Below are 12,894 nucleotides of genomic sequence, written 5' to 3'. Positions count from 1 at the left end.
ACAGCTAAATTTTAATTTTTCCAGAACTAAAAATTACTATTAAAATATTTGTATGAACCATGAACTAGGTATTGATAACAGTGTACAAGATTATCACTGAACACCTATTGTATTTAATGCCAAATTAATAGATACGATTGGGAGAGGACTGTGACATTAACAACAGTTTAGACAAAATGGCATCACAACAGGTTTTGTTCTGTGATAAATCTTCACATTGAGTAGATTTATGATGTATAAATCAATTTAATTGCCAATGTAGTTTACAGAAATGAATTTGAATTGAATGATTTAAAGTTTGCAATACATTGTAAGAGGCACTGTTTCTATTACTGCAGCAGAAACATCTGCGCTGTTTACAATGGTTTCAAAATATGTTTTAAACACAGTGGGAGCTTTCTACATAATTTAGCCATTTTTCTATTAATGCTCCTCTCAAACATCTTGCAACAGGTTTCCATTCATTTCACTTCTAATTCATTTCCCCTGCCAGAAGCAATGAAAGGCATGGATGCATCATAAAAAAAAGATAAAGGGCAAAATTGTCTCTGGCCAAGAGCTTCTACCATGTAATTTTGAATAAGGTATTATTCATGCCATATTTTGCTCCCAGTTATCATTTATCTTCCACACAAGCATGTTCCAGAAGGTGCCACTGAATAGCAGCCAACAACATTGTTAATTTTTCCCATCTGTCTGATTTTTTTCCTGATGTGAAGATGCCGGCGTTGGACTGGGGTAAACACAGTAAGAAGTTTAACAACACCAAGTTAAGGTCCAACAGGTTTATTTGGTAGCAAAAGCCACTAGCTTTCGGACAGCCTGTTGCAAAAGCTAGTGGCTTTTGCTACCAAATAAACCTGTTGGACTTTAACCTGGTGTTGTTAGACTTCTTACTGATTTCTTTCCCCCATTATCCAGAAGTGCTAAGAGTAAGGTTGTTTTTGCAACTGCTGCCCGACTGTGAGCAGCAAGCAGCACAAAATGACATTGAACCTGGGACTTTCTCCTATAATGAACACCAGAAAAATAATTTAAACAAGCCCAGGCAACGTCAACCCATTTATAAATAGAGGAACAGAGACCACATAAGGAACAGTGGACCACTTTATCAGTCTCTAGTGTGTGGCTCATGAGATTTGTCTATATACTTGTTACTTAGTTGTGGAAATAGAGAATATTTTTACATGTCAAAAGCCATATATAATTTATTTTTTCACTTGCAAAACTGTTTGTTTCTCATTTAATGCATTTTTATTAGGCCATAAATGCAAAACTGCTAGACTACTTTAATTCAAAGATCAGATATAAATCAGCATTATTCAGAAACAAACATTTAAAAATGATTTTTTTCAGTTGGACATTGGCATATACATACAATCCCTACAGTGCAGAAAGAGACCATTTGGTCCATCGAGCCTGCACTGACAATAATCCCACCCAGACCCCATTCCCGAACCCCACATATTTACTCTGCTAATCTCCCTGAGACAGCAGGGCAATTTAGCATGGCCAATCAACCTAACCTACACATTTTTGGACTGTGGGAGGAAACTGGAGCACCCGGAGAAAACCCACACAGACATGGGGGGCAACGTGCAAACTCTACACAGATAGTTACCCTCAGCCGGAATTGAACCTGGGTCCCCGACGCTGTGAGGCAGCAGTGCTAAGCACTTGCCACCATGCTGCCCATGATCAAAATTTAAAGGGTGGGATTTTCCAGCCCTCCCAATGGGACTGGAATATCCCAACCAAAGAAACCAGAAAATCCATGGGTTCTGCTTATCGAATACGAAATGAATGTCCTTTTGCTGGGGAGATACCCCACCATATATACCCAATTCCTAAAGGATCTTTGGAGGAATGTAAGTGTAGTAAATGGGTTTTTATGAATGAGATTTTTTTTTCAATATAAGGTAGTCTGCAATAGACATAACTTCATTTTACAGAACTTGTTTTACCCATCTCTGCATGGATCCTGAGGTCTGCCCATGACAGGATGTTGACATGGTAGTACAAGGGCAAAAGGTGGTGGTTCCTCTGTTGCTCCTAAGTTGGCATAGGAGATATAAAGGCCATGGGGATGGTATAGGTGCATAGATTAGCATAAAATGAATGAGGTGCAAAAGAGACTGAAGCATAGCTTGGCTTGGAGGGTATGAGGGGCCATGGGAGGGGGGTGTGGATGCGTGGCAGATATGGCACGAATTGGCATGGTTGGAGCATGGGGATTGTTTGGGGGTGTTGAGGCGTGAGGTCTGGACACAGTGTTGGAGCTTCAAGGCAGGCCTTTCCCCCAGCCCTCCTCTGTATCTTTCTCACTACATCCAGAATCGCTCACCACGACTTATAGTAGTGCCCAAAGATCTGGGCGGGATTTTACGGCTTCGCTCGTCCCAAAATTGTAAAATCCCGCTCGAGGTCAATGGACTTTTCCATGGTCCGTCTCTTGCCCACTCCGATTCCCATGGTGGCCGTGACGGTAAAATTTCAACCCTGTTGTCTGGGCAGCCATTTTTCAAAGTTAGGTTCACAGATGAAAATCCAGATCTTTCCCTCTTCAAAATTCCCTTTCTCTTCCCAAAAGTAGCTTGGTATTTTGTTGCTGTAGTAACTCCTCTCTAGCCTCCAATTAGCTGCATTACTTACCATGGAATAAGGATCAAAGTCCTCCACATACTTCTGGAAGCCCTGCAGTAATAAGAAACCATGCCAAATTACTTTTCAAATTATTGCAGTCATTGTCTTAAAAATAGTTTCTTTCTTGCAATGAATCCAGGTTTAGTGAGATTGCATATCCACATAATATTCTGACTGACATTTTATCATACTAATATTTGTAACTCTAAATATCATTGCATCATATTTCTATTAAATGACATAACCAATGATTTACTTTATTTATATTTTCATATACAACGCTTATATTCTCTATTAAAATGCAGGTCAGTTGCTACCTAATTTAGTAGTTTCAAGAGAGATTGCACAAATGTTTCTCCCATATCAATCATTCCTTTGTCCCATGATGGGAGCTCTCAGGATCTGATATAAGGTCCAAGGAAAATATTCTATAGATTGAAAATATTTCACTTTATAATGGGAAGGCAACATTTGCACTTATCTTACAAGGTGCTGTAATTCCACCTGACAACCAAAGGCAAGGGCACTGATATCCACAGCTCTATTTACCGCACGGTGTTTGTAACTATTCAATCTTTCAAGACCAGCCAATTGATTTCCACATTCAACAATTTGTTTGCCTCAATCAATGCTTTGTGCGTTTGATGCCAAAATTGTATTTTTAAAAGGTTGTATTCATACCTTTCACATGGACACAGATTATTGGGCCATCTTCCAAGCACAGTTGGTATGAATCACTTGACATGAAAACATCTCTTTCATGAGATTTGGCAATAAATACTGAGCTTGAAAAGTTAGGTTTTTTTTTGCATTTCTCACCTGAAGCTTTTTTTTATTGGGTATGAGCCACACTTAAGTAACTCTCCCAGGTGATCATTTCAAAGATGTGCGGGTTAGGTTGATTGGCGATGCTAAAAATTGCCCCTTAGTGTCCTGAGATGCGTAGGTTAGAGGGATTAGCGGGTAAATATGTAGGGATATGGGGGTGGGGCCTGGGTGGGATTGTGGTTGGTGCAGACTCGATGGGCCAAATGGCCTCTATCTGCACTGTAGGGTTTCTATGATTCTATGATTTGTCAAGTTCACCAACAAGAATATGCATTTATATAGCTCTTGCCCTGTCAGAAAAATCCACAAAGAACTTTAAAAAGCTGCACGGTTTTTAAAAAATGGTGTGTTAAAAACATTCGTTGGGGATATTATCAGTTGTGACCAAATGTTCGATCACACAGTTAGGTTTTTAGAATTGTTATGAGTGGAAGTGATCAAGGCGTTAATGGGGTTTCAGTGACATAGGGGCTAAGATAGGGGTAGGAAATAAAGTAGAAGTGATTGATCTTTGTGATGGAAGGACTATGGATTCAAATGCTTAGTCTGATTAGAACAAAATGCTACAATTGTTAACAATCTAGCACAGTGACACAAAGGTTGAGGAAGGGGATGGAATTGGTAAAAAGAACATAAAGTTTGGGATGGGCCAAAGATCCCCATGGATTCAAAAATATTAAGAACAGAAAATGCTTTCATCAAAGATTTTACCATCATGTTATGCCCGTTTTTGGATGCGAAAACTTAGTAAAATCGGGCATGAGGTGAGTAGTGCGATCTACGCCCGCGTCAGTTCCCCCTTTACCAAGGCCCAAAAATGGCCTCGATCGGGACCATGCCCAAAATGGGCGCGACGGCCATTTAAATACATTTGCATGCATTTACTTGACTTAATGAGCTGCACGCCCAAACTTATTGGCACTTCCCCCTTTACCAGCGCGTTCACCCATCCAGTTAGTTAGGAGGTAAGTGCCGAGTGTCCGATGGCTCTCTGCTTGAGATTCGTGGGGGAGGGGAGGGGGGGAGTGGGTCCGACAGCTCTCTGCCTGAGATCAGTGAGGGGGAGGGGGGGTCCGTGTCACTCTGCCTAAGATCAGTGAGAGGGATCCGCTGCCACTCTGCCTGAGATTGATGGGGAGAATGGGGGGGAGGGGCCAGTGATCAGTCTGAGTGCCGGAGGGGGTGGGGGGGATAAGGGGGTCAGTAATGTTGTGGGGGTGGGGCAATGTCAGTGGGGACCAGGGGGAGGCATTATCCACCCCAGAAACGATATGGCAGGGGAGCCACATTCTATCATTTTTTTTCTGCGCATGCGAAGTCGGAGGCGCCGACTGGAGCTGCAGGATTTTGGGCGCGTTAAGCCCTGCCCACAGGCTTCTGCAGCGGGATTCGGAATTGCTGATATTTTTTCAGGCAGAGTGCATTTGGGGGCGCCTGAGAACAGGTCTAAAATCGGATCTGAAACACTTTCAGTTTCAAGTCCGCCCAGCACTTAGAATGAAAATGGTAAAATAGGGGCCGTTAACTCTGTTTCTCTCTTCACAGATGCTGCCAGGCCTACTGAGTATTTCCAGCATTTTCTGTTTTCATTTCAGATTTTCAGCATCTGCAGTATTTTGCTTTTGCATCGGTCTTCCTAATCTGTTAGTGAAAAAAATCATGGCTTCAAAAGGAGATAAGCACAGTAAAAACAGGGTAATAAGAATAATAGTCCAAAATGGTTTGGTATACCTTAAAATGGAAGACCACTACAAACTGGGAAATAAGAACACTGGTCTGAATTGTTTTTTCTTAATGGGTTGGATGTGTTGTCTGATATTACAAAGGCAAAGGAATAGTTAATGGCGGAGAGAGAGAGGTAGAGCTGAATGCAATCTGCAGATGATATAAACAAGAGGCAGAATGCAAAAGATGTAAAGGTTGAAACCAAGGATAGGACTTTGGGAAAATGCTGTAGGTCAAGGTTCTGGATAAGGTGAGCAGCTATTGCTGAAGATCCTCTGTGTTGAAATTCATGAGCACGTGCGGGTTTTGGGGGGCTTTTCAGTCTGCAAGAGAGTGTTCTGCATGCAAGCCCCGTTTACAATTGCTCCTGTTTTCATAGTTGTTACTGTTATTACTGTTCTGCAGAATTACTGTTATTAGAACAAAGAACAAAGAAAATTACAGCACAGGAACAGGCCCTTCGGCCCTCAAAGCCTGCACAAATCATGTTGCCTGACTTAACTAAAACCCCCTATCCTTCCGAGGACCATATCCCTCTATTCCCATCCTATTCATGTATTTATCAAGACGCCCTTTAAAATTCACTACCGTATCCGCCTCCACTACCTCCCCCGGCAACGAGTTCCAGGCACTCACCATCATCTGTGTAAAAAAACTGCCTCGTACATCTCCTTTAAACCTTGCCCCTCGCACTTTAAACCTGTGCCCCCTAGTAATTGACTCTTCCACCCTGGGAAAAAGCTTCTGACTATCCACCCTGTCCATGCCTCTCTTAATCTTGTAGACTTCTATTAGGTCGCCCCTCAACCTCCATCATTTCAATGAGAACAAACCAAGTTTCTCCAACCTCTCCTCATATCTAATGCCCTCCATACCAGGCAACATCCTGGTAAATCTTTTCTGTATTCTCTCCAAAGCCTTCACATCCTTCTGATAGTGTGGCGACCAGAACTGAACACTATATTCCAAGTGCGGTCTAACTAAGGTTCTATAAAGCTACAACATGACTTGCAAATTTTTTAATTCAATGCCCCGGCTGATGAAGGCAAGCATGCCATATGCCTTCTTGACTACCTTCTCCACCTGCATTGCCACTTTCAGTGACCTGTGTATCAGTACACCAAGACCCTTTGCCTATCAATACTCTTAAGGGTTCTGCCATTTACTATATATTTCCTAACAGTATTAGACCTTCCAAAATGCATTACCTCATATTTGTCCGGATTAAACATCATCTGCCATCTCTCTGCCCAAGTCTCCAATCGATCTATATCCTGCTGTATCCTCTGATGGTCCTCATTGCTATCTGCAAATCCACCAACCTTTGTGTCTTCCGCAAACTTACTAATCAAATCAGTTACATTTTCCTCCAAATCATTTATATACATAGCAAAGATCCCAGCACTGATCCCTGAGGAACGCCACTTGTCACAGCCCTCCATTCAGAAATGCACCCTTCCAGTGCTACCCTCTGTTGTCTTTGACCAAGCCAGTTTTGTATTCACCTTTCCAGCTCACCTCTGATCCCATGCGACTTCACCTTCTGCACCAGTCTGCCATGAGGGTTCTTGTCAAAGGTCTTACTGAAGTCCATGTAGACAACATCCACTGCCCTACCCTCATCAATCATCTTCGTCACTTCCTCAAAAATCTCGATCAAGTTAGTGAGACACGATCTCCCCTTCACAAAACCATATTGCCTCCCACTAATACGTCCACTTATTTCCAAGTGGGAATAAATCCTATCTCGAAGAACCCTCTCCAATAATTTCCCTACCACTGACGTAAGGCTCACCAGCCTGTAATTACCTGGATTATTCTTGCTACCCTTCTTAAACAAAGGAACAGCACTGGCTATTCTCCAATCCTCTGGGACCTCCCCTGTAGCCAGTGAGGATACAGAGATTTTTCTCAAGGCCCCAGCAATTTCCTCCCTTGCCTCTCTCAGTATTTTGGGGTATATCCCATCAGGCCCTGGGGTCTTGTCTACCTTAATCTTTCTCAAGGACCCCAATACCACCTACTTTTTGATCTCAACATGACTCAAACTATCTACACACCCTTTTCGAGACTCATCATCCACCAAGTCCTTCACTTTGGTGAATACTGACGCAAAATACTCATTTAATACCTCGCCCATTTCCTCTGGCTCCACACATAGATTCCCTCCCTTGTCCTTGAGTGGCCCAACTCTCGCCCTGGCTATCCTCTTGCTCTTTATTGTTAAATTTCCTTATCTATTTATATAAAGAAGATTGTTGTGATGACCATGAAAGCCTTGAGGGATAGATCTCCCCGTGAGCTTCGTGCAGTCCGAGCTTCCTTATTGAGTGAGCGAAGGCTCATCCAATTAGCAGTGGTCAGTGGGGGCTTTTAACCTGCTACTCAACAGGGATGGGTGTAATGGGTCCTGAGGTGTAGAATGTCTAGTTTTAAGCTGCAGGTGCGGCCCTTCTTTTTGGTGCACAATTAAGGGTGTTTGGTGATGAGAAACTGGCGTTTTTCTAAATCGCGACTAAGATAATTCTTTAAACAACGAGTTTGGCGTCCTTATTTGTGGTCTGAAGTTACCACACTCTGGATACAAATGCGGGGAGGCCTGATAGAGGTCTACAGAATTATGAGAGGCACAGACAGGGTGGATAGTCAGAAGCCTTTTCCGAGGGTGGAAGTGCAGAGAGTGGTGGGTGCCTGGAACACGCTGCCAGAGGAGATGGTGGAAGCAGGCACATTAGCAACATTTAAGAGGCATTTGGATGGATACATGAATAGGGAGGGAATAGAGGGATATGGACCGAGTAAGGGCAGAAGGCTTTTTATAAAGTTTAGTCAGGGCATCACGATCAGAACAGGCTGAAGGGCCTCTTCCTGTTCTGTACTTTCCTTTGTTCTTGAAAAGGCAAAAGCACAACCCAGTCCACATGAGCTGGAAAATGGGTGAGAAGGCTGGCATGTCAAAAGCTACAGAAATGGCAACAAAGGCTTCAAGGAGTTGAGGAAATTGTGAAACAAATCAAAGAAGCAGAGTTAAAATGATGAACAGAGGGACTGATGATGGGGAGTATGAAGCTGATGATATAGTTATTAATGATTACAGAGTTATTTCCAGAGGCTAACAGAGGAAAGTGTAGTTGGAAGGATTTGGGAATACGATAGTGATTCAAGATGGTCTTGCCACTGATTGAGACACAGGAGGAGAAAGTGACAGAAGATGGCAAGAGCAAGCGGGTGGGCATGAATATTACCAAAGAGTTTACATGGAAGGTGAGGTCCAGGGAGGACAGGAGAATGGTGCAAGTCACAGGGTAGATTTTCAACTTTCATGACAATTGGATTGTTTTTTGAAGTGGTAACCAAACCAGACCCCAATTTCATATTCAGAAGGTAAGTTGAAAGTCTACCAAAATAATCATTATTTCAATATGGGAGCTTCCCTCGAAGTATTGCTTGCCAGATGCATGCCTTCTGAGACTAGTCGTGCTTCATGTAATCCTGACATCACACCGCCATGGAGGCATTATGTAATGACCTTATAATGAGATGCTAATTGTCACAATGAAGTTCCCAGCATTGAATGGCAGGAAATGCAGCCTGCTATTGATGGGGGAAGTGATGATCACTTCTTGCTTTTACATTGAAGTGAAATGTGACTTTAGCCTTCACGGGGTATTTTCCACTCGCATCTCCAAACCTGCTTACTTAAACGGGAGTGGAAAAACCCAGCCAAAGTCTGTGTTTTGAGGAAAAGAATTCCAAAGATTCACTACTCTCTGAAAGTAAATATTTCTGCTTGTCTCTGTCTCAAATGGTTGACCCCTTATTCTTAAACAATGACCCCGAGCACTAGATTCTGCCACATCCATCCTGTCAAGACCCTAAAGAATCTTTAATGTTTCAATTGACTTATCTCTTATTCTTCTAAATTCCAGTGAAGCCTAACCTGTCCAAACTTTCCTCATAAGACAACCTGCCTAATTCAGGTATTAGCCCTGTAAACCATCCCTGAACTGCTTCTAATGCATTAACATCTTTCTCAATAATACTGAGACCAATACTATGTACATTATTCCAAATATGGTCTCACCAGTGTCCTGTACAATGGAAGCATAACATCCATACTTAAATATTAAATTCTCCTCACAATAAGCAATAACGTTCTACTAGTTTTCCTAATTACTTGCTGTAACTGCATACAAGTCTTTTGTGATTCATGCACTAGGACACCCAGATCCCTCTGCATTTCAGAGCTCTGCAATCCCACACCATTTAGTTAATGAGATCCTTTTTCACTTTTCCTGTCAAAATACGTTCCATTTTCCCACTCAACTAACATATCTATGGACAGGATTCTCCAGCCGTTTACTGATGGTGGGATTTTCTTGTTCCACTGGCAACACACACCACCCGTGGGTTTCCCAGCAGCATAGGGTGGCTTCAAAGGAAAATCCTATTGACAGAAGTGGGACCAGAGAATCCCACCGCCATCAAACAGCGCACTGCCTCCCGCCTCCGAGAAACATGCGGCTGGGAGGCCAGAGAATCCCACCCTTTCTCTTTTTGCAGCCTCCCTGTGTCCTCTTCACATCTAACTTTCCTACCAATCTTTGAATCACCTGCAAACTTAGCAACTATGCCTCTGGTTCCTTCATCTAAGATATTTACACACATTGCAAAATGTTGAGGCCCCAGCATGGATTGCTGTGGCACACCACTCATTACATCCTGCCAACCAGAAAAAGACCAATTTGTGCCTACTCTCTGTTTCCTGTTAGCTAGCCAATCTTCTATTCATGCGAATAAGTTACCCTCTACACCATGAGCCTGTATCTTCTGCAATAACCTTTGATGTGATACCTTATCAAATGCCTTCTGAAATTCTAAGTACAGTACGTCCACTGGTTTGCCTTTAGCAACAGCACATGTGACTTCTTCAAAGAACTCCAATAAATTGGTTAAACATGATCTTCCTTTCACAAAACCATGTTGACTCTACCTACGTAATGGTATCCAACATTTTTCCGATTACAGATATTAAATGCATGGCCTGTAGTTTCTTATTTTCTGTCTCCCTCCCTTTTTGAATAAATGAGTTACATTTGATATTTTCCAATCTAATGGAACCTTCCTGGAATCGAGAGAATATTTGAAAATTAAAAACAACTCATTGACTATTTCACTAGCTACTCCTTTTCAGACCCTTGGATGAAACCCATGAGATTCCAAGGATTTGTCAGCCCCCAGTTCTGACAATTTGCCAAAGTATAATTTCTCTGCCGACTGTTTTACAGCTATTTCTGGGATATTGCATATAGTCTCTATAATGAAGACTGATGAAAAATACCTATTTAATTCATCTGCCATCTCCTAATTTCACATTATTATTTCTCCAGACTCACTTTCTGTAGAACTAATGCTCACTTTGTTAACTCACCTCATTTAAATATTCATAGAACCACTTGCTATGTATATTTCTAGCTAGATTTCTCTTGCACTCTAATTTTCCCCTCCTTACCAATCTTTTAGTCATTGTTTGCTGTTCTTTATATTCGGTCCAATTTTCTGACCCACCACTTGTCTTTGCACAATTATGTAATTTTTCTTTGAGTCTGACACTATCTTTAACATTTTTAGTTAACTGCACACGGTGGGTCCCTCTCGAGGAATTTTTCTTTTTAGTTAGAAAATATCTATTCTGATATTCTGAAATATTCCTTTCAACGTCTTCCAACACATCCCTAATGACCTATCCCTTAACCTCAATTGCCAGATCACTTTAACTAGCTCTGTCTTCATGACTTCATAATTGCCCTTATTTAAGTTTAAAATATTTGTCTTGGACCCACTCTTCTCTCTCATATTGAATGTAAAATTCAATCACAAAATGATTGCTGCTACAGAAACTATCCCCAAAACATTCTATGAACTCCCATCTCGCCCATCTGATTTTTCAAGTCTATATGTAGGCTAAAATCCCTCATGATTATTATCACTGTATCTTTCAACAAGCTCCCACGATCTCTTCCTTTAATCTGTGTCCAACTGTGTAGTTACTTTTAGGGGGTCTGAACACCACTCCTGCAAGTGACTTCTTGCCTTTATCATTTCTCAAATCTACCCAAATCATTTCTACATGTTCGTTTCCTGAGTTCAAGTGATAGCTTTTTAATTGTGCCAATACAATCATTAACAAACAGAGCCTCACTGTCAAATTTCCTTATTTCTTGTCCTTCCTAAATGTCACGTAACCTTCAATGTTCAGGCCCCAATTTGTGTCATCCTGCAGCCATGTCTCTGTAATGGCTATCAAATCATATTTATTTATTTCTAGAACATAGAACATAGAACATAGAACATTACAGCGCAGAACAGGCCCTTCGGCCCACGATGTTGCACCGACCAGTTAAAAAAAAAACTGTGACCCTCCAACCTAAACCAATTTCTTTTCGTCCATGAACCTATCTACGGATCTCTTAAACGCCCCCAAACTAGGCGCATTTACTACTGATGCTGGCAGGGCATTCCAATCCCTCACCACCCTCTGGGTAAAGAACCTACCCCTGACATCGGTTCTATAACTACCCCCCCTCAATTTAAAGCCATGCCCCCTCGTGCTGGATTTCTCCATCAGAGGAAAAAGGCTATCACTATCCACCCTATCTAAACCTCTAATCATCTTATATGTTTCAATAAGATCCCCTCTTAGCCGCCGCCTTTCCAGCGAAAACAATCCCAAATCCCTCAGCCTCTCCTCATAGGATCTCCCCTCCATACCAGGCAACATCCTGGTAAACCTCCTCTGCACCCTCTCCAAAGCCTCCACATCCTTCCTGTAATGTGGGGACCAGAACTGCACACAGTACTCCAAGTGCGGCCGCACCAGAGTTGTGTACAGTTGCAACATAACGCTACGACTCCTAAATTCAATCCCCCTACCAATAAACGCCAAGACACCATATGCCTTCTTAACAACCTTATCTACTTGATTCCCAACTTTCAGGGATCTATGCACACATACACCTAGATCCCTCTGCTCCTCCACACTATTCAAAGTCCTCCCGTTAGCCCTATACTCAACACATCTGTTATTCCTACCAAAGTGAATTACCTCACACTTCTCCGCATTAAACTCCATCCGCCACCTCTCGGCCCAACTTTGCAACCTGTCTAAGTCTTCCTGCAAACTACGACACCCTTCCTCACTGTCTACCACACCACCGACTTTGGTGTCATCAGCAAATTTGCTAATCCACCCAACTATACCCTCATCCAGATCATTAATAAATATTACAAACAGCAGTGGCCCCAAAACAGATCCCTGAGGTACACCACTTGTAACCGCACTCCATGATGAATATTTACTATCAACCACCACCCTCTGTTTCCTATCCGCTAGCCAATTCCTGATCCAATTTCCTAGATCACCCCCAATCCCATACATCTGCATTTTCTGCAGAAGCCTACCATGGTGAACCTTATCAAACGCCTTACTAAAATCCATATATACCACGTCCACTGCCTTGCCCCCATCCACCTCCTTGGTCACTTTCTCAAAAAACTCAATAAGGTTAGTAAGGCACGACCTACCTGCCACAAAACCATGCTGACTATCACCTATCAATTCATTACTCTCCAAATAACTATAAATCCTATCCCTTATAATTTTTTCCAACATCTTGCCGACAACAGAAGTGAGACTCA

The 12,894-nt window shown here is 42.2% G+C and overlaps 1 protein-coding gene across 1 annotated transcript in view; it reads right to left on the bottom strand.

The window, feature by feature from the left end:
- The window catches only part of ush1c (Usher syndrome 1C), a 227,822-nt gene that overhangs the window by 31,665 nt on the left and 183,263 nt on the right, over positions 1–12,894 (bottom strand). Inside the window, exon 17 of the mRNA XM_078220627.1 lies at positions 2,653–2,694. Coding sequence (XP_078076753.1) covers positions 2,653–2,694 — 42 coding nt within the window. The remainder of the gene's footprint in view (positions 1–2,652; positions 2,695–12,894) is intronic.

The sequence above is a fragment of the Mustelus asterias genome, chromosome 9 (genome assembly GCF_964213995.1).
Source record: "Mustelus asterias chromosome 9, sMusAst1.hap1.1, whole genome shotgun sequence".
NCBI classification, from domain to species: Eukaryota; Metazoa; Chordata; class Chondrichthyes; order Carcharhiniformes; family Triakidae; genus Mustelus; species Mustelus asterias.
Note: the sequence above shows the minus strand (reverse complement) of the source record. Positions and strands in the feature narration are given on the sequence as shown.